Genomic DNA, 21,319 nt, shown 5'->3' on the forward strand with positions numbered 1-21,319 from the left:
CTCCGCTTCTTCCACCCGTGTTTCATCACCTGCAATTTCGACTTTTGTCTTTCTTTTGCTTTGACCTGAGAAACACTCACTATTTGAGTTTCTGCTGCTGCTTCTCCCTACATTTGTTTGTTTAAGATCAAAAAAAGCCAAAATTGGCTGCATCATCATCTCTCTCTCCGGGTACCTTAGCTTCTCTGTCGGTGGCTGTCTTCATTTTCTTTTGTCCTCGGCCCCGCCCGTCCGGCTGTTTCGAGTCTCATCTCCAACTGTCTTTCCCCAACTTTGCCAGAACTTAATTACTTCCCAGTGACCTGACTGTGCAGGGGAATTCCTTTGGACTCGGGAGGGAGACCAACGAGGCTGGATTCTAGTGACTGTGCTCTAAAAGAGGGAACCATCGAGTGGTTCCATCTTCCCCCACGCCACTCATCTGCCCAGCATCCGGTCACATCGAGGACAGAGAGCGTCTGGGCCTCTTCATCATCCACATCAGGTTGAGACAGCGACCCTGGTGGGAAGCAGCGGCCTCACTCGGGGTGCATCGACCTCGAGAGTCCGTGCATGGTCTATAGAGACTGCCAGGTCGAAAGACGGGGAAACGGAAACCTGAGCGTGACCGACAGCAAGCTAGAAGTCAATTGCTAGAAGTCAATTGCTAGAAGGAGGAAAGAAGGAAGTGTATCGATCCAAGCTCGTCGAGCCATCTGTCGAACCACCTACTCACTACTACTCACTCGACCACTCGACTCCTCCATCTGCCGACCTTACTCCTAAACCTCCTCCTGCGTGAAAACTAACCGCCGACCGCCACACATCTTGGTGCTGGTGTGGGCCGGAAGTCCGGGAATACGCCAAACCCCCCTTCTTACCTCTCTTCTCAGACATACACCCCACAGACACTCTCTCGGTGTGCGCGCGTGTGCGTGTTCGAGTGTGAGGGTGCGAGATCGCACCAGGCAGGGAACCCGGCGAACATGGTACTAAAGGCATGCGATCGATGCTATTCCAGTAAGGAGAAATGTACTTTTACCGGCAACGATCAGCAGTGTGCACGATGTCGACGTCTCAAGATCGCATGCTCAACGTCGCGACGTAACAGACGCATAGGGCGCCGACCGGCCGCAAAGGCCTTTCCTCATGGGGAGATGCAGGTCTGGAGCGTGGACTCGGACCAACCGTTCGGGGCGCATCCACCACCACCGCCCACGCCGCAGCGACCGGCCTCCATCTCCAGTGACGGAGGCCCATCGACGGCATCTACGAGAAGAACGTCGCTCACGCGCCGCTCCAAATCCAAATCTCCATCGGATGAGTCCGTCGAAGAAGTCCGCGACTCTTGTCGGTATCCAACGCCGATCATCGCGCCGGAGAGGCTGCTGGCATCCTCCACGAGCTTGCGCACGGCGTCGGATGCATTACGGACAGTATCAGATCCGGAGCAATTTTCCGTCATCCATTTACCGTTCATGTTGGGACCAAGCTTTGTCGCCGAGTCCCAAACCACTGTCTACCAGATCCTACGTCTCTCGGGTCCCACGCTCACAGAAGGGTATCTGGCGTTTCTGGGGATGATGACCCAGTATCAACGATCCCTCGTGCTCCGCCAGCAGGAGCCCGACATGGTCAAGGCCGCCAAGGGGTTGCAACGATTACGAGACGTCAAGATCACCCAAGATTACGATGCGGCGTGCGCCCTCTTTCTGGGCCAGACCATGTACGTATTCAATGTACTGACGGCGCCGCACTCTTCCTCGGCGCACGCGATCGTGCGGAGTGCACTCATGTCGACTAAGGCCTGGGTGCCTCGACTCGTACATTTCCCCATGATGGACACCGTGCTCATGACTCCCATGTTGATCGACACGGTGGAATGCTTGGTGCGACGAGAAGTGCCCATCATTCGCATGCCTGCCACCGAGCGGGTGATTGTGGATCGCTACGCGGGCGTCTGTGCGACCCTCCTGCCTCTCTTGTACGATCTCTGTGTGTGTAGCCATACCATGCGAACCAGTGTTCTCGCCGTAGGGGAATCACCCTCGGAGATTTATGAACAATTGGCCGACGTGGAGCGCATGATTCTCGACTGGACACCTCCCCAGCCGTCAGATCTGCTAGCCAAGCACGGTCAATGGGAGGTGTTGGCGATGATGACGCAGGCGAATGCCTATCGCCTGGCGGCTTTGCTGGTGGTCCACCGACTTCGATATCCGCTCGGAGTCGAGGATGAAACGGGCCGGGATCTGGCGCAAAGTATCTTCGCCCTCATTTCGCAATTTGCCCAGTCTGCCGCGCAGCATACCTCGGCACTTCCCGTCGTGTTCCCCTTGACCATGGCCATGATTGAGGTTGAAGGACCCGGCGAAGAGATCTGGGAGCAGCTCTCCCTCTTTGCGGTACAAAGCTCGAGCGCCACCCGGTTGCGAGGATTCATCAAACAGGTTCGTGGCTGTAGGGAAAGTCAGTACGAGGGTCTGTGGTTTGATTTGGTCGATACCCAGCTCGATGTTGCCATGCCTCCATGAGCGCCAGCGCGTGAATGCCACAGAAAATTCTTTTCGTTTCTTTCCCTTCCAAAGAGTCAATAATCTCATGAAACATACTCATGTCTCTTCCATCTCTCATATTTTTCTTTTCCCCTCCTTTTTCCCTCTCCTTTTCATTGTCAATTTATCCCCCGGATTAGCGCTAATATCAAGTGAAATGTTATTCTGCCCACACCATCCGACATCCGTGCTCAGATGTGAAAGCAACGGGCGGTCGAGAGGAAGACCTCGAGCGCTCGGCCTCGACTCCCATTATGCAATATGACGCCGGCGGCACCACGCCAGTAGAACCCTAACCGCAAAGCTTGAACGTCGCGGCAAGAGCTGGCGATAGCGCCACTCCCGTCATGTCAGTTTGCCAGCGGGGGAAGTAGATAAGCGAAGGTCAGAGAAAAAAAAAAAAAGAATAGAGGGCTGGGCTCTGGTCGACTTGCAGCGCAATGTTAGTGTCGGCATGGACCTTGAACCCTGACCGGGCTTTGTAGAGTTCGAAAAGGAGAGGAGGACACTGGTTGGGGTTCCAGGTCTAGAGCCGGTCGTCGGATCATGTCAAGCTGAAGAGAATTTTTGTTCTCATCTTTCTTTCTTTCTTTCTTTCTTTTCCTCTTTCTTTCCCTCTTTCTTCTCTTTCTTCTCTTTCTTCTCTTTCTTCTCTTTCTTCTCTTTCTTCTCTTTCTTCTCTTTCTTCTCTTTCTTCTCTTTCTTCTCGTCTTTCTTTTTTCATCAGGAAAAAGGGGTATTACGGGTCAAGACCTCACGGGGAAAGACAGGAGGAAGGGATGGGGAAGTAAGAGAGGAGAAGAGAGGACCTTTGGAATTGACAGAGACTGATTGAAGTCGACCCAGGCCCTCCCACGAGTAGGAGTAGATTGTGGTCACGATCATGATCGCTCAATCGAACTTCTTGCCCCACTGGGTCAGCTGCACTGGACCCTTGATGGAGCGAGATATGTAAGAAAGGGAAGCAGAAATCGGAAGAAAAAGGGACACGGTGTATAAAATCTGCGTTACAGTGCTCGCCAAGAGACGAGGTCGCCCAGAAGAGTCGATTGACAAACATGGGAAGAAGAGGGAAAAGAGTATCGGTGAAAGAGAAAGAGAGAAGCGTCCTTGAAGCCAGCGATAAATCCGTCCCTTATAAACACCACAGGGAGGAAAAAGATGGCAAGAAAGACCCAATACAGGAAATGACTCGCATTATCCCCCATCAGCGCAGTACTAATTGACCGGCAGTAGTGCGGATTCGGAAACCAAGCAATTCCTGTATCCGATTCGCAATGCATCAATGACACGGGGGCAATGAGTTACTCTCTTGGGAAGAGCACCGGAGATATCGTTCCTATCTCATGTTAGCATCTCGGCTCCCAGATCTAGCTTGGTACCCCGTGGAGTTCTCTACCGCCCGGTAGGAGTTATTCTTCCGAGTCCTGGGCGGAGAATCTTTGGCCCGATGCATCCCGAAATTGCAGAGTGGTTTATTCAGGGGCCCAGACACGAATCTAAATGGTCGAGTGTATCGTAGAGGCATCTCATTTTGCGAGGAAATTTGTGCATACCGCACATGATTGGGATCCTTGTGGCGTTGGAGAGAGATCCCTCAGGGACGGGGAGTGGGTGCGACCGAAAACGGTAAGAAGAGACCGAGGTAGCAGGAGGCTACGGGTTCTTATACGGAGAACTCCACACAGTAGATATCTGTCTGCTAGATCAATCAGCTACGGTAGATGTCTGGGAATACCATAAGATTGTGTAAGACGACTGCAGTTTGTCGTAGAGTCTATTTTCATTGGGGTATTTTACTTAGTCACTAACCAATTTCGTGTGAGCGGATTGAAATGGGGATCGGCCTGCCAGGACGCTCTGACCATGGTCCATTGGTTCGAGAATGCGATGAATTGCGGTCAATGTCGCAGCAGTGGTTCAAAACTCACAAAACCTTGCATTCTTGAGCGATATCCAGTTCGATCAAGTACTTCGTAATAAGTAGGTCGTAAGTGCAAAAATTCCAACGATATAGTCTCATTGAAGAATGAACCTCTGAGATTCAGGATCCCTGATGCCTGGCGACTCGGTCACAATACAGCATGATAGCTAAGAGCACATCGAGGTTCGTAAGCCTAGTCGCGCTAACTTACTACTGTCCCTGTCCAGGTCCAGGTCTCCATTACCATCCCCGCGATTCGGTTCACATGATCTTCCATGTTGCAAATGGAGCCATAAGATGCCTGCCGCATTTGTACGTGGTTCCTGATAAGTACGTATGATCGGTAACAGTACTACTATGAGAATATGTGTATGTATATCTCAATTCAATGCAAGAGCATCATGAAGATTAATGCCTGGATCTACTAATCATGAAGCAGTGACAGATATACTTTGATGCTGTAAGCGTTCGAAAGCAGGAGGTCTGACAGTGCGCTTAAATCCGCCTGTCAGGCCGGTCGGCCGTCCAAGTCTTGAGTCAATAGCGCATGCTGCTAAAGTCTAGGCTCAGTCCAGACCCATGCCCTGTGTCTATTGAGATGTGTGAAAGGATACGGCCGCACATGGGTCGGCTCTGGAATGGAGAACTTGCAGTGTATGAAGTCACGGGGGGGGGGGGGGGGGGTCGCGGATCTTGACGATGACGATGATGTCCCTGTGTCTCACTGGCGCCTCTGAGCTCAATCTCGACCCGACTTCCGAGATGGAGGCATTGTGGAAAGTTGGCGCCTACATTAGAAAGCAGGATGTGAGCTCCATTCCGACTTGCAGTATCAACAATGAAGTTAAAGGGCGGAAAAGAGGTAAATAGTGGTGACCGGGAGGTCAGGTCCGTGCGTGGGCCCACCGTTCCCGAACTCTGTCCCGCAAGGGCGCTTGACCAAATCGAGCAGAAAGGTTCCGGATTACGTCGTGGGGAGTGTGGAGAGGCCGTTCGGTCTACTTCAATGCGGAGTCGCTCAATCGCGCTAGGGACGATTCGGTTGAGGCGGCACGAGGTAGATCTACTTCCTGGTATTCCTTTGATCCACTGCTTCAACATACCAGCCCATTGTATCTCCGAGTACCCTTCCTTGCACAGTCTTGTCTCACAGTCGCAGAGTGACGAACTCTTTTCCAAAGGTCCTGAGCCCACCAGTACCAGCAGTTCCTCCCTCAGCCTTCCCACAACCTTATCCTCCCTTTCAGTAATATCCCCCCGACCTGACATTCCATGCATGGCCAACCGACCTCAACTTGAACCCCATATGATCTTGGGTCGCTTAGAGGGATCAATAACCGTTGGGACCATACCAACACGATGACGATGGATTGCAGCTGATCTTCGGTGGGATCCGTGCCATGTGGACCGGCTCTGGATACCTTATTCTGGAGATCTGGAGTGCCTCCACGAAGACAGCCCATTGCGAAGCGGATGGAACCGTAACCTAAGAGAAAGAGTTGGGATGGAGGATTGCGGGGCCCCGGACTATATAGTTGACGGGGTCCTCCCCTCCCCCATGTATGTGGACATGAGATGAATCTCCATTCTCGGATGGGATCAAGATCTTCTTCGTTAACCTTCTCCCTCACATCAATCGGTTGCATCAAGTCTTTTGACCAACTGCAGGTGGGAACTTGGCCTTGTTCCACCAACTGAAGATCTTGTATCTCTCTGTCGTACAAAGTATCCCGTCGAAGGAACTCATCCTCGGGACGGACTACGCACCATGTCGGAAGTGAAAAGCATGTCCGAGGCGAAACGACCGTCCATGTTCCTCTCAGGTCGAGCTCAAAAGGCATGTCAGTCCTGTCAAACGGCCAAGGTCCGATGTAATGCCGCCTTGGGTACACCTTGCCACAATTGTACCCGCAAAGGCATCCAGTGCATCGTGAAGAGAAGGAACCAGGCATCGTATGTAAAATCAGATCCCTCAGTAACCTAGACCGTCTTGATTCACATTGAGATACATGCTGGAATTTCTAATGCTGATCGAGATATCCCCTTATTAGTCGGTTCATGTCCACTTCACCACCAATATCACAATCAACGCCCGGCGTCGCTCAAAGGCCGTCTCCACGCATCTCCAGTCCCTCTTCATCGACAGGTCCGACCTCAGATCGTACCATGCACCACTCACTGCGTGCGTTTAACGAAGAAGACTTTTGGCAAGCATTCACCAACCTGGGCGCCTCAACACTCCGCACATTGTGCGATATCGGCCCTCTGCAATCTCTGCCTGGCTTCCTCGATCCACTTCCACCACACATGAGCAGAAACTCGATCGAATCTCTGCGAATGAATGGGGTCTTTGATTTGCCAAGTGAACGACTCAAGCATGCGCTCTTGGAGACATTCTTTGAGAGCGTGCTCCCGTCGATGCCCATTCTGGAATGGCAGGACTTTCTCAGGAGTATCCACGACGAAAGTGGAAGTCAGGGCACCGTGAGCCTGCTTTTATATTCGGCGGTCATGTTTTCGGCTACGACCTTTGTCCACGTGGATCATCTGTTGGAAGCTGGATATAACAGTCGCAAGGAGGCCCATGAAGCTTTTTTCCAGAGGACCAAGGTGAGACCCGACTCTTCCGGATCATGGTAAGGGAAAAGTAGGCTGACTCGCGGCTGTTGGTCTCTGTAGATGCTTTACAAGTCCAACTACGAGTCGGATCCCATCACCATCATTCAGACATTACTTCTCATGACTTTACGACTCGACACTGCAGATGGCCATGATAGTCGTCATTGGGTCAAAGCCGCGATCACCGTTTCTCGATCGATTGGACTCTTCCATGAGCTCTTCTTGACACCCAATGTTGGGTATAGTCCAAAATTGTGGAAACGCATTGCGTGGGCCTGTTACATGGTAGACAGTATCATCGCACTGCGACTTCGGTGTCGAACAGCAATCGATCAAGCCGAATTTAGCCATCTTCCACTCGCCGAGCAAGACTTCGAAGTATCTGATATCTCGCCGTCTCTCGACACTCCGACAGACTTCCCTGGCGGCTGTACACTGGTGAGAAACGTTCAAGCACAGCTCGACCTTGCAAAGATCTGCATATCCACAGCCCGGCTCTGCATCTGTATCCACAGCATTCTGGACCTACAAGGAAAGCAATCCATGTGTGCTGTTCCATCGCCCATGTCACCCACCGGCACCACCGGCATCGACATGACGACACCCACGACCCTCGATAACTACACTCGCCAGATTTGCTCTCTGGTCCAAACCGACCTCGCAGACTGGGCCAACACCCTCCCACCACCCTGCCAGGCCCAACCCCAGTTCCCATCTCTAGGACCGCACTCACCCACCACCAACAACACCGACAAGGATGACCTCACCGTCGTCCTCCACCGCAACATCCTCCACATGATCTTCTACACCACCATCGCCGTCTTCCATCAATCCCAACCTTTCCTCTCTTCCCAATCCTGCGTCCAACTCGCTGCCAGCCAAATCTCCCGCATCACGTCAGAATTGTACCAGCTGAATCTCCAGCACCGCCTGCCCGTCATCGGCGTCACCGCCATTCTAGTCGCGCTGATCATTCATGTCTCGGATATGAAGAAGGCGTCTTCGTCGTCGAGTCAGCAGCATGAGGCAATTCTGAATTTCAGGCTGTGCTTGGATGTGATGGGTAGCCTGAGGGATCTATATTGCGAGGCGAATACGGCGACGAGGTGGGCGTTGAGTGTGATTCGCAACCTGGCGTTCAATACGGATTGTTTGGTTGAGGTTCCGGGGCCGGATGAATGTCGTTTCAGAGAGAGATCTTCCTCCTCGTCGAGTGATAGTGTTGGGAGGGAGTCAATTGGGGTGAGCTTGCTGTCGGATATGGACGAGCTTGGCATGTCGGATTCGCAGTTTGACTTGTTTTCGGCCATGCTGGAATGAGATGGTGACCTGGCCCCTCGGGTGTCGCAATGATGAACACTACATCTACCCGTCTTCCAGGTGCTTGCCTTTATAGTTAGATCTGAGCAGATGCTGCCGGTGTTTGGGCTATTCTGTAGAATCTATCGCAGTACATCATTAATATAATCATGGATCGTCTCTCTGTTATAATACAACGAGTAAGATTCTTCGCTGATCGGTAGATCAGGTACGTACCTAGATACTCAAGACTTCAAAACCTCACATGCAAAACGTCTTATATGTACTCAGTCATATCACAGGCCAATTCTATTCCATGTTTCCGGGATTTACTTCTCCACACTCTTTGGAGCATTCCTTTTGTTTTGGTGGTTCTTTTGAGAGTATTGTATTAACAATTTCCCTCATAATCTTGCTAATCCTCTCAAATTCGGCCGGCCAGTTCCATTTCTCCATGAGATAGATAAGAATAAGTTTCTCCCAGCGAAGTCCTTCATTAGCCACTGTGACCCGGAAGCTTACCTAGCCGGGTGTCTCATCAAGTGCGTAGCAAAGAACCAATAATTCGAAGCATACAACCTTACGCCCGTGAAGTACATAATTCACTACTTATACCAGGACACAAACAGACACACACACTCAAGCTCTCTCTACCCCCGAACCGGCGTCAACCCAACTTTCGCCCCGTGTAAACTCGCCAACGTCAACGTCAGCGCCTCCTCAAACGGCCGACTATCCCTGCTCTCGAGACTCTCAAATTCCTGCATGATCCGCACAATCGAATATCCCGCCTCAGTCAACGCAAACTGCTGGCCAATGCAGATGCGAGGTCCGCCGTTGAATGGAATATACGCCCAGCCAGGCTTGAGCTTGTCCCATCTCTCGGGCCGGTATTCATCTGCGTCTGGGCCGAAGATGTCCTTGCGGCGGTGCATGGCGTAGACGCTGTACATGACTTCTTGGCCTTTGGAGATGTGGATGGGGTCTTTTCCTTCGGGGCCACCTCCGACGGGGAGGTGGGTGTCTTTGTTGGCCATTCGGCCGTTGAAGGGGACGACGGGGTAGAGTCGTAGAGCTGGAGGGAAGACGTTGGGTTAGAAGATTGGGCTTTTGCCAGAGGAAGAATAGTCATGCGGTAAGTAGGGAGATAGGTATGTGTGTGGGTCGGACGTACTCTCATTCAGAACATAAGTAAGATACGAGATGGATTTCAGATCCTGGAAAGAAGGTTTCCGGCCGTCGAGCTTGAGAACCTCCTGTCGGAGTTTATGCCAAATATCCGGTTTTCTGGCCATGACAAAGAACGTAATGCTCAGCAAGCTGGCAGTCGTGTCTCGTCCGGCCAGGAGAATGTTGAGAAGCTGATCTGTGAGCTCGGTCTTGTCCACAGTCTGCTTGGACAGCTCATACAAAAACACATATTGCTGGTCAAGTTCATCAGACTTCACAGTTCCATTGTCGAGCGCTCTGCGGTATTCAATCCCCTTCTGCACGAATCGGTCCACGTAGGCGCGCGCATTGACGACTGATTTGGTAAAGTTGGTGTCGTGGTGAAGGCCCATCAGAGGACCGAGTCGACTGCGTTGAGAAAGTCCGGTTTGAGCGGTATTGAAGTCTTGGGCGAAAGAGGCCGACGAGGCTGATGTGGCGTCTTTCAAGGAGTTGACCGATTCCCCGAACAAGAATTCGGTCGCAGAGTCCAGTGTCTATTCAGCTGTCAACAACCATCCCACTTCATCCATGAGACAACGAAAAGGAGGCCGTCGGAAGAAGAAAGCATGAGATGGAATACTTGCCATTCGGAAGAACAAATCCTGCATATCAACTGTCGACCCATCCCTTGGAATTTTGTCGATCAAGGCTTTGACGTGCGCCTCATAGACATTAATGTCATGCACCTGACTCCGGTTGAAGTTGGGACGGATGAGTGCACGCGAATGCTCCCATTTACTACCATCCGTCGAGAAAATGCCGTATCCTAGAAGAGGGCGCAAAGCTTTATTTCGATAATATCCCAGCTCAAAGTCTTTGAACTTGAGAGCCAGAATCGTCTGCACGTTTCTCGGCTCGATAGTAAAGACGGCTTGGCGATTCAACATCCTGGATCCAAAGGTGAAGCCATAGGCTTGGTGCCATCCGCGTATTAATTCCAGGAACCGATGCTCCTTGGATGCGGACATCATTTTGTTGATCGTGCCAACCCCCAAAGGGCCATGTGTCATCGTGTTGAGAGGTGGCTTGCAGCCATGCTTGCGGGAATATTGCCAACCTAAGATACTATGCCATTAATTTTCCCGTCATGGATCCGAACTCAAGGATATGAATCCTGACCTCGAATCACTTGGATGCCCTTCCAGAAGAGAAGCGCAAGGACCGTAGCACTAATCAGTAGCACCACCGATGAGGGCAAATGAACCGGCAGTAAAGGTCTAGGAGCCATCTTGAATCGATGTCTTCCAGGCACTGAATGTTTTCGACAACAAAAGTGCCTCCCATCTGGAAATCCATTATGGAGATTATAAGTTCTTTTGCGGGACCTCGGTAAAAGCCTTAGCTCAACCGGTTCACTTTAGTAGAGTTTCAAAATCGCTCTTTAGGCTTCGCCTTCTGGGCGGGGTCGACCTTCAAGCTCTTCCGACCAAGTAATGATAGGTAGGATGAATCTGCCAAAGACCTAAGTCGATTCTTCATTTGATGCTACCGTGGAGACCCCGCGAGGATGGAAATGGTAGTGTTCAAAACCGGGTCTGTGCCTCCATTCTAAATCAAGTTAAGATCATCACTTGAGCGGGTTGAACTTCGGTCATTAATTCGTAGTAGCCGGAATGGCGAAGATGAAGTGGGGACGTGAAGACTGCGCAACTGGACCCTAGCTTGGTGATAGTGAATCATGCGATGAGGTGGTGATCTGGATCTTCTTTATAGTGTGCGGCGTGGCTTTTCGGTCCTACGTGTGCGTGTCACGGGGCTACTGGTGATTGTGGTTTGAACAAGATCGTCTCAACAATGAGGAATAATGTCACTGGAGAGGCCGTACACTATTGTGGCGCTGCGAGGGCCGATGTGGCACGAAATCGCGGACTTCTTTCTGTTTGAACCGGCAATAGTTTGCAATAGGCAGAAATCACATGTCCAAGCATCGGATGAATTAGTAAGCGCGTGTCTCCGTCAAACACACTTCCAGCAATACGCAATTACCTTAGACTATAGTTGCTGCCGTGAGTTGCTCTTCCACACTCTCCTTCGCGCCACTCGACTTCTCATCCACACTTCCAGAGATTCTGTGAGGGTAAAAGTCTATTGTCCCATCCTCTTTGATCACGCTCGTGCGGTCAAGGTAATTGCGAGCGCGGACATAAGGGTCAAGCTTCCAGTAATTCACTCTCAGACCCGAAATCACCTCGTCTCGACGTTCAAGGGTGGTTTTCACGTCGCTTTGTGAGATCCATTGGTTGGTCAAGCAGAAGAGTTCGTCGCCTAGCTGCCGCCTTTCCGACAAGAGGAGGTCTCGAGTCACTGTATCCTTCAGTCTTTCATTCTCGTTGGGCAGAGGCTCGATGTATTTGAATTCCCAATCCTCGTCGCCGCCGAATTCCTTTAAGATCTGTGACCTCGGAACAAGTTTCTCCAGCTCCTTGGGTCCACTGATAAAGTGAACTTTGGACGCAACTACTGGATCCAGAATCCCGCTAATGATCTTCCAGAAGCCTACATAGATCACAGAGTGTCTCATCAGTGACATCGCCCTCTCATGAACAGGATCTCCTCGGTTAATACGAACCTGAAAAGATCCAGGGGGCATTGTAGAATATCATCGCACCCAATGACTCTGGATAGTAGTTTTGAAAAGTCTCGATGATGAATCTCACGGGAGGGAAGTCCTGGTTTCAATACATTAGCGCGATGGGCAATGACTGAAGCGCACGGTATCTTTTTACTTACCCAGTTCGATAATCCAAACCCTGTCAGATCGAAGAGAATCGCCTTGAGAGAGTAATCCTTTTGTTAACGTGATGACCAAGACACGACTCGACCGTCCTGGTATATGCAGCCATACCATTGATTCGACAGGCGGGACTTGTAAGAACCGCGCAGTTTCGATACCTTGCATAATATAATCAAAAAGGCCTTTTTGCATCTGCGGGTCTGCTGCATGGGTTCGGACTCGCACAAAGCAAATTGGACGACCGGCTCTATCACAACCATGCAGGTAGCCCTTTCCAATTCTCAATTGATGCATGAACCCTTCGCCGTCCCTTTTGCTCGAGGTATTGGCTTCTTCTTGTGACTTGAGTAAATTGTATTCCTCTCCCCTCGAGAGTACTTGCTCGTCGACTTTGTATTCAAAAGCCCGCCAATACAGCGAGCCGACAAACTTGATCCAGGCTTTGGGGACATTCCAGCGTTCTGCCCGAAGGAATCGCAGAAGGAATGCATCTGGATGATCTTGTCGCAGGAGCGTCAAGAAGGCAGATCGGAGCTTGTCTCCTGGTACTTTCATGAGCAGCGAGCCGACTGCTTTCAGTTCCCCTGGCCCGGCACCAAGAGATTCCAACGTTGAGAGCAGGTTGGGAGGAATAGCTGCCAGCTCAGTTTCCGTAGGCTGTGCTGGGGACTTGCTGAGAGAGAACATGCGTCGACCTTGTTTACCATTCACTTTCGGGGAAGTTTCAGACGGACGATCGCAATCCAAAGCCGATATTTCTCGATCCCATGTCTGCATCAATGTGATCCATAACTCTTGGAGTCTCTTCTCCTGTGTCGAATCTAGGTTGCCCACATATCCGGGTGCCGTTGCGGGAGTCGTCATCGTCGTTGTAAAGAACGGGCACGGTCGGGTCAATTGTGGAGTTATCTCTTTAACCGCAACAGAAGCTTCCTGGCCCGTTTCAAAACTCGCAGTGAAGATTTGACAGCCGCCACAACGCTTCTTATAACGTTGGGATCCATTTGATCAGCATTCTCGATTAGGGTCTCCTCCGCACCCCGGTGATACAAAGACCAATGACCATTTCGAGGACGAGAGGGTCCAAACGCTAGTGATGCGTGTAAGAACACCCACGCACACACAGTTCTTGGGACTTTGCAGGATTTAAAAGACAGTCCTTTGCAGGGAGTCAGCCGAGCTTGCCCCAGAAGAGGGGTAAGACCGAAAAGGCGCTTATCTCGACGCACCATTCGCTATCCCCTGCAGTGACCGAGCAGCGGAACAGGGAGCAACTAGATACCAATCCTTGGCCACGAATTTGGTTCATGATCGTGCACAACTCTGCTCCGACCTCAAAATCGACCCTGGAACATGTCCTTGGGCCATCATATACACTGCCACATCCTGCTCGACGCCGGCGATCTACTTGCCTCTCGCCCACGGGCGCACGAGATGCATTCCACATCTAGGGCCTTTCAGACGGGAGCCTCCGGTCGGCTACCGGGAAGGAAGCAGGTCATTCAATGGGGACGGTACCTTAGATCGTCTGGGCGTTGCCCAACAAAGCGCAGTAGCGACTAACGAGTGGTATCGCTCATTCGAAAGGAAAGATGGCCGCACGATCACGCTCGAAGGTATGCCAAAAAAAAAAAAAAAAAAAGATGATCAGTTTTTGAGACGCCACAATGAAGGAGCATGATTGTGGCAGAGGGCGGTTGCTTTCGCTTGTTGACATACCCGCGCATTCCAGCATATCGAAATGGGTCTGGAGTTTGATATTTGTGGGGATTGGGGAGCTCCCTGGAATCGTGCACCTGACATGCTTCGAGAACTCTCGTCGAGCGGAAAGTCATCACGTGAGCTCAAAGATTCTGGCATCAGTCTGGCCCGCTCAGGTTGACACAACGCACTCCTCTTGACGTTCTGTATATGTCCACCTCCGATACTATCAGGCATACTTCCGGGCGAAGCACATTCCGAGCTTTGCCCATATCACCCGAAGGAATTTTTTGGGAAGATGACTTTATCACGTCAGAGCACGAGCAGCGACTCATCTCTATATTCCAGAATGACCTAGAATGGCCCGATCGTCCAGGTCGTATATCACTTCATTATGGGTATACCTTCGATTACAAGACTTTTGGCATTGATCCGGACATTCCATACAAAGAGTTCCCCGATTGGCTCCAGCCGCTGATCCCAATGACGGAGTCACGACCTCCAGACCAAGTCTGTTTGCAATTCTACCCTCCGGGGGCAGGCATCCCTCCTCATGTAGACGCGCATGGACCCTATGACCAACTCTATGCGCTGTCAATTGGGGGTCCAGCGGTGATGCAATTCCGCAAGGGGGAAGAACGAGTTGACATTGACCTGGCCCCTCGAAGCATGATGCAAATGACGGGAGAGTCGAGGCTTCATTGGACTCATGGCATCAAAAAGCGCAAGAATGATACTTTGCCGGACGGGACGCAGCGGCCGCGTACGAAACGCTGGAGCTTGACATATCGCTGGCTTCGACCAGGGGGGGGTGTGAATGCGGGAATCTCGTGCACTGCGATACCGCTCAGCGCCGGCTGGGCGTGGAAAAGGAGAAGAGATCCGTACAGGCGCTCGCTGCTCCGAAGGAGGCTGAGAATAACGCCTCCGAATGAGCAAAGTTTGATAGTACAGTCGCACTTCCGTGGTCATCAAGCTTTGCTGTTAGGACGGCCTAGCGGGGTCCTGGCTGTGCTCTATTTGCACAAGAGTATGGGTTCGAGTGGAATCACACACATTTGGAATGATTGCTTGTGTGCCATGTTAGCTATCCGGAGCGACAGCGGGGAATTCTTCAGTCTCAGTGATTCGGGTTGGTTCACAACAGGGACTCGAAAGTCGCCAATGGATCTCTTGACTTCGAGCAAGCGTTCTCGAAGCAACGGCGCCAAGGCCGTTCTCAAAACGGATCTTTGACTCGCAACCCCAGGACCACAGCAGAGGATCCGTCTCTCGCAGCAAGCTGTACTGTGTGAACGGTGAACTGTGAAGCCGTCGAACCTGGCCAGTATGCGGTTGAACATGTCGAAAGTCCTTTTTAATATACCATCACATGAATGCCTAGTGCCTGAGCACCTGGGGTTTGACAGTCTTCGATGTTCTCATGAATCTCGCCGTAAGAACAGGAGCGGCATCGGTTACCGTGCTACCCGCATTACATGCGCATGCTCGACATGCGACCATGGTTGCTGCAAGATCTGGGAGTCGGCAAGTCTGTCCACGGTCCATGTCCTCACGAACCGGCGAGTCAACCCCATTTTTGAGTCGAAGCTTGTAAATGGTTCAAATCTCACACATTTAATGGACGTCCGCTATTGAAATGCCGGTACGCACGGCGGTCGTAACCACGCCAATCCGAACGAACCCCAGTTCATCGGGACGACGATGCTAATAATGTTGATCAATTGCCGCGGAGAGCCAACAATTTTCGTGAGCCGAGTCCAGATAAACGGTCGGGTTCACTTCTGTGGACCCGTTCAGCCGCGCTCCTCTGAGATCATTTCCCTAACTGCGTCGATTTCGGACTGCTGAGCAAAACATAAGTCATCCGTCATCCATCAAGATCGGCAAGATAGTAGCTATTCTGTAGTGGACTACCGAAGCTTGTGCTCACAGATTTCCTCCACCGAGACCGAGATCTGAAAGATATACTCGATCCACCGGCGACCACCAACCATCTGCACGGTCGGGCTCACCAGGAGTTGAACTGATTATTGTTGACGGAACTCTCGACATGATCTTTGGGATCGGTCAAAGTTGCTACTTGTTGCCAAAAATTTTGGTCAACAGCTTGTTGCGAGTCGCCTTCTTCGTAGTACTAGTGTACTTAGGTACTACCCTAGACTCCCTAGTAGCTTGTACGAGCCTACGAGGCCGTCGAGTTGCGGGGTGACTGGGGTCAGGGGTAGCGTCAAGGCGCGGTACGTTTCTCACAATTGACTTCTACGGCTTGGGAGAGGAGAGCGCCGGTCATACTGTTGTGTATGTCTGTGCTACCACGGCCATGATGCCATCATCCATGTGATGAGTCGCTGCCTGTGCGGTTTTTCCGCGTTCCAGGGAAGGATTGGGAAGTCATGCATCGTGACAGGTTCGACCGCGTCTTTCATCTTTTCAGACATTCGAAAATTGGTTACCTCGGTCAAGAAGAATCTGTCGTTGCCATGAGACTGCCCACTGAGTGATCGCCAGAACTGATTCTTGTTTCTCCACTACCGTCCCGTGGCGGAACCTCACTCCAGGCAGCACAGCAGTAACTTCCAAACTTGCTGAGCCGCTCTTGTGCCAGTGGAACTCCCTGATCGACCACTTTGACAAGAGGGCCCAAGTCATTTGGCACGTCACAGTCGGTCGATCATTTGCCTCGCGGTGCTGCTGTGCTCAAGTGGAGCTTTCTCGGATGGGCTCTTTCCCCATTCGGTCAGCTGTCTACCCAAGCGCAGAGATCCTCGCCACCTGTACGCTGCAGATCTGCATTTCCTGTGCACGCTATCGAAGACAATTCTTCTCGAAGATCCGTGCATTGGGTGGTACAGAGGAACATTACGGCCATGGTCTCGGTCGTGCATGGACACAGTAGACATGTATGGGTTCTTCCACAAAGCACAGTTCCACACTCGGTTCGTACAATAGTAAGGTACGAATCCCTGTCCGCCGTTGCAGACCGATCATCCCGAGGAGAAAACCCTAAGGAGGCCGTCCGTCTGGAGTTGGGGACACTGGAAGCCTGAAGGGGTGGCCGGTGGAATAAACGGATTGTCGCGGACCCACCGGCTCCGGAGTTCATCGACCAACCTCAGTACGGCGAAAGACTAGTGGACAATTGTGCATACATTGGACAATGGACGTTCAACGAAGACCGTTTGTTGGTGTGGGTTCCGTCCGACTGTACTTGCTCAAGTCGATGTCCTCCCATCGAACTGGTTGCGTATTTGTCCACTCTTCTGCCGTGGCGTTGAACGCCAAGCAAGGTCCGAAACGCTAAACGTTTAATTGACACCCCAGCAAATGATCTATCTCTCGCATGACAGTCAAACACCGAGAAGGCTGATCCACAACCATGCCTTATGAGATTCAGAGAGATCCAGAGAGATCCAGAGAGATAGACACACTTGCATACATCTCGTTGAAGAGATTGATGCATCTCCGCAGTGTTGTGGGTCAGTCGGCGAATTTTCCTCGCATAGAGGTGGTGTCCTACATGTGAGTTGATCACCATGCGGCCCTCCAGTACTGTACCAGTCTACTAGACTACCAGTCAGTAGTAGTGTACGGCGCCGTTCCCCTGATCGTAGTCGGCCCGGAGTGCAGAAAGAGAAAAAAGTCAATTTGTCACGCGTTCTGAAATGTGCCGTGGAAGCCTCCGAGGAGAACCAACGAAGCATCCGAACAGCCGCGATCTGAGCTGCTCGTGTGGGCCGCTCGAGTCGTCTCTCTTCCCGACATAATGGCGATTTGTCGCTTCGTCCGCGCTGAATGTCCCCTCCGTAGTCTCGATGTTCCGATGCTGCCTCAGTGATTCGATGGGAACTCGACCAACCTGGGGCCTTAAGCTTTTTCACGCTGCTAGTGTCAACTACGAATCCGTTCCACTGTGGAAGTGTGGAGCGTGTTACAAATCTGAACCGCCCGTGCAAAAGGTCTCTAACCAGCAACCCACACCTGATCCCATTCTTGCGCTTCTTCAAAGTTGAGCACCCTCCTGCGGCTCCAGGCGCACGAGGTGGATCGGCGGTCATTATTGAACGCGAATGGAGATCGCGGCCAGACACAGAGCATAGAGAGCGGGGCTGCAATGAGCATATGACGGGCGCTCCTCAGGGGGCGAGTGGAGGGTAGGTTTTCTGGGGGGTTTCTGCACCACCATCACTCCCTGGTTGGAAGAAGGCATGCGGGTGATATAACTGAGAGGATCGCAAAACCCTGACCTTCCCACTCTCTCTTCTTTGCGGCATCTCTCTCGGATGAATCGCCCTGCTCTTGTGTCCTTCCTTACCACGTCAAGCCAGCCGCCAAACGCATCATGTTGACTCTTGCGATCAATTGGCTGCTGACGCCGAGAGACCTGGCGGGCTCATCAATTCAACCCCGATGGGACAAACAATCGGATGTGGCAGCCAACTCGCCCAACTCAGCAGCCGGCTCATGGATCATTGATCCGCTACCTTCCTTACAAAGAGCGGGCCTGATTGCGGTATCGACCCTGGCTATGATCTCCTTACTCTCCACATTCGTTCTATTATGTTTTTTTACCTACCGATTCATCTTCTGGAAGAGATTCTATAAGCGCTACATCGGTTACAATCAATATGTCGTGCTCATGTACAACCTGGCGCTGGCCGATTTCATCCAGGGCTTGGGGTTCATCGTCAGTCTAAGATGGATCGCGAAAGACTCGTTGCATGCGACGGATCCCGCGTGCTTTCTGCAGGGGATTTGGTTGCAGATTGGGGATCCCATGAGTGGACTTTTTGTCCTGGCGATTGCCCTCCATACCTTCCTGCAGGTCACCTATGGACGCCAACTCAGTCATCGAACCTTTGTGGCCATCATCGTCAGTCTTTGGGTGTTTGGGGTTATCCTGGTCATCATTCCTATTGCGATCGTTGGACCGCACGTGTGGATGCCTTCTGTGGCTTGGGTATGTCTTGTAGACCTTTCTTTTCCTCCAGACGTGATAATTGTCACCGAACCTGAGCTAATTGTTTCTTCTATTAGTGCTGGATGACCACCGCACATCCCACTCTTCGTCTATGGACTCATTACTTCTGGATCTTTGCCGCTCAGTTCTTCAATCTCGTGTTATACGCCATCATGTTCGTCCAGCTGCGACGGCGCATGGCGCAATCGAAGATTCTTGGACAGAGCTATACTGAAAGTCTTCGACGACTTAACCGAGTCGTTTCATACATGGTCCTCTACCCGATCGTCTACATCGTCTTGACACTGCCCCTGTCAGCGGGTCGAATGGCCTCGGTCAGCGGCCACAGTCCTAACGTCGCCTACTTCTGTGTGGCAGGCGCCTTGATGACCCTGTCCGGCTTCTGCGATACTCTTCAGTATACTTTGACCCGCAAAAGTCTGGTCTTGGACTCCGAGACTCGTTCCAAGCGAGACGACGGCTACCACGATCTGTCGAGGAGCGGACACAAGAAGACCAAGCCGCAAATGGACTCCAAGACGGATGATCAGGGTCTCGTTTCTACGGTGTGCACGACTTTCCAGAGAGGAAGCTCAACAGAGGCAATTGTTCCCAAAGAGGATATCGAGCTCCAGGCTTCAGCTCCTCAGGTGTATCAGCATACGACCATTACCGTGACGAGAGAGCCGGCTTATTGATTATTCATTCATTGACGACCTGCTTCCATAGACGAATCTGCATTTGTACATATATTGTGGTTCATTTTACAGTCCGAACTCTTGATCTCAATCTTGCTCTGTTCGTAGACGCACTCGCCGAATGACGGGTGTGATGGTATCAACTTTCGTAAAAGGCTAGAGGCCACCGAGATCTCCACCGTAAGCTTAGCAGCCTTGGCCGAGAAGATCTCTATCCATCACCACCGTCCTCACAGGTCATGCCATTCATCTTATATGAACTTTGTATATGCAGACCCCACTCTATCAAACTTTCCATGAACTGCGTATTCACATCATACTCGCATCAGGATTCGGGAACAGGACAGTCGTATAGGTTCGAAGCATAACGGCGCAGAACGATATTTGTATGTTCACAGTTCAGTGCCGAGTGACGAAAACGTGACTGGGGAAATCGAGACCAGGACAATGCTCGCTAGTGACTTCCGTCACCTCGTCGTATGGATAAGGAATCTTCCAGATCAGATCAAATCTAGCAAGTTTAGTTGGACATGCTCGGCTCTAGTTTTGGATGGCATGCGTACGATTCCGGCAGCATGACATCACTAGAACAACAAGAGACCGGTCTCGGACTGCAATAACCCTTGTCCAAATCTCATGCATGAAGACGGCGAATCTGTAGTCAAGAGGTGCTCAACTCACCGGTCTTCAGGATACGATATCGTACTCAACACACCCAGCCGCTCCAATATTTTATTCATACTCGAGTGTCTCCACACTATCAGGATGTTTCCCGGACCGTCGTACTTTCGAATCGTCTTGGCTACGCATCTGGTCTCCTCGCGGGAACAATGGGCGTCTACTTCAAGACCTAGGTGATTGGCGAGTGGGAGGACTGTCATGTATGACCGCCGATATTGTCCATCTACATGGTTGAAGAAGAAGTCAGACAATTGGAAGTTTTCTTTTGATCTGAGACGAGACTGATGGGATCAACTTGGTCTTGATGCTTGGGACTGGAAGGTGACATACTCTCTCTCACAGTGGGAGCCATTATATGCCCAATGTTGTACTCGGAGGAATTCCCAAAAATCCCCGGTAAGCACAGAGATCTTTTGATCCCGTCCAGATTCAAGCCGTGATCGTTCTTGTTGTGAGGTTTTTCCCCGTGGCGGATGATGTAGACCGTTGCTGGATGTCCACTGATAAGTACGGCTAGGCCGAGAGCAGGTAGCAGTGTGTTTATCGGACGTAGACGCATTCTGCCGAGATAAACATCCCCTCTGAGGACTCGAAGAAAGATATTATTATGAGTCTCAGTGTCAGTCGAAGACCGAAAATTGTTTTGATACCCCCAACCCCGTGCTAGAAGTAAACAACATTGACGTCAAGTTGACGGGCGGCGAATTGGGATTGTGTCGTTTTCATACATCAGCGGCAACAGGACCAGCAGGCGACTTGCTACATTTATCATACTACTGCTTGGAGGTATCTCGAGCGATGAATATATTTTGCAAATCTTCCAATGGACTTTGCTGTTTCTATGAGGTTTCGGAAAGAAAGGGGAGAATGACAGCTCTGGTCGTCAGCAGACTCCCAGACATGGAGCGTGGTTGATCCATGGCTTAGCAGGTGGATATAGAAAATGATCAGGTAGCC

General features: G+C 51.4%; 8 protein-coding genes across 8 annotated transcripts; 4 read left to right on the forward strand and 4 right to left on the reverse strand.

Annotated features, from left to right (window-relative positions):
* Positions 1 to 965: 965 nt before the first annotated feature.
* On the forward strand, positions 966 to 2,513 carry N7539_007244 (Zn(II)2Cys6 transcription factor; the record flags this gene model as incomplete). Its single annotated transcript, XM_056936845.1, has 1 exon — positions 966 to 2,513. The coding sequence occupies one exon, from the start codon at positions 966 to 968 to the stop codon at positions 2,511 to 2,513; it is 1,548 nt and encodes a 515-aa protein (XP_056787644.1).
* Positions 2,514 to 3,107: 594 nt separating this feature from the next.
* N7539_007245 (uncharacterized protein) lies at positions 3,108 to 3,419 on the reverse strand (the record flags this gene model as incomplete). The annotated part of the gene is made up of 2 exons (XM_056936846.1): positions 3,108 to 3,248; positions 3,357 to 3,419. 2 exons carry the CDS (start codon positions 3,417 to 3,419, stop codon positions 3,108 to 3,110), a joined length of 204 nt encoding a protein of 67 aa, XP_056787645.1.
* Positions 3,420 to 6,226: 2,807 nt separating this feature from the next.
* On the forward strand, positions 6,227 to 8,397 carry N7539_007246 (Zn(II)2Cys6 transcription factor; the record flags this gene model as incomplete). Its single annotated transcript, XM_056936847.1, has 3 exons — positions 6,227 to 6,411; positions 6,510 to 7,068; positions 7,138 to 8,397. 3 exons carry the CDS (start codon positions 6,227 to 6,229, stop codon positions 8,395 to 8,397), a joined length of 2,004 nt encoding a protein of 667 aa, XP_056787646.1.
* A 629-nt stretch (positions 8,398 to 9,026) lies between these two features.
* N7539_007247 (cytochrome P450) lies at positions 9,027 to 10,816 on the reverse strand (the record flags this gene model as incomplete). Its single annotated transcript, XM_056936848.1, has 4 exons — positions 9,027 to 9,451; positions 9,551 to 10,082; positions 10,173 to 10,645; positions 10,708 to 10,816. 4 exons carry the CDS (start codon positions 10,814 to 10,816, stop codon positions 9,027 to 9,029), a joined length of 1,539 nt encoding a protein of 512 aa, XP_056787647.1.
* Positions 10,817 to 11,575: 759 nt separating this feature from the next.
* Positions 11,576 to 13,186, reverse strand: N7539_007248 (CRAL-TRIO domain-containing protein; the record flags this gene model as incomplete). Its single annotated transcript, XM_056936849.1, has 4 exons — positions 11,576 to 12,084; positions 12,158 to 12,257; positions 12,319 to 12,375; positions 12,434 to 13,186. The coding sequence occupies 4 exons, from the start codon at positions 13,184 to 13,186 to the stop codon at positions 11,576 to 11,578; spliced, it is 1,419 nt and encodes a 472-aa protein (XP_056787648.1).
* Positions 13,187 to 14,233: 1,047 nt separating this feature from the next.
* N7539_007249 (uncharacterized protein) lies at positions 14,234 to 15,259 on the forward strand (the record flags this gene model as incomplete). Its single annotated transcript, XM_056936850.1, has 1 exon — positions 14,234 to 15,259. The coding sequence occupies one exon, from the start codon at positions 14,234 to 14,236 to the stop codon at positions 15,257 to 15,259; it is 1,026 nt and encodes a 341-aa protein (XP_056787649.1).
* A 3,106-nt stretch (positions 15,260 to 18,365) lies between these two features.
* N7539_007250 (uncharacterized protein) lies at positions 18,366 to 19,681 on the forward strand (the record flags this gene model as incomplete). The annotated part of the gene is made up of 2 exons (XM_056936851.1): positions 18,366 to 18,983; positions 19,061 to 19,681. 2 exons carry the CDS (start codon positions 18,366 to 18,368, stop codon positions 19,679 to 19,681), a joined length of 1,239 nt encoding a protein of 412 aa, XP_056787650.1.
* A 399-nt stretch (positions 19,682 to 20,080) lies between these two features.
* N7539_007251 (putative phosphoglycerate mutase family protein) lies at positions 20,081 to 20,921 on the reverse strand (the record flags this gene model as incomplete). Its single annotated transcript, XM_056936852.1, has 3 exons — positions 20,081 to 20,192; positions 20,363 to 20,585; positions 20,612 to 20,921. 3 exons carry the CDS (start codon positions 20,919 to 20,921, stop codon positions 20,081 to 20,083), a joined length of 645 nt encoding a protein of 214 aa, XP_056787651.1.
* Positions 20,922 to 21,319: the final 398 nt, after the last annotated feature.

The sequence above is a fragment of the Penicillium diatomitis genome (assembly GCF_028827545.1).
Source record: "Penicillium diatomitis strain IBT 30728 chromosome Unknown utg000010l_segment0_segment0, whole genome shotgun sequence".
In the NCBI taxonomy this organism is placed as follows: Eukaryota; Fungi; Ascomycota; class Eurotiomycetes; order Eurotiales; family Aspergillaceae; genus Penicillium; species Penicillium diatomitis.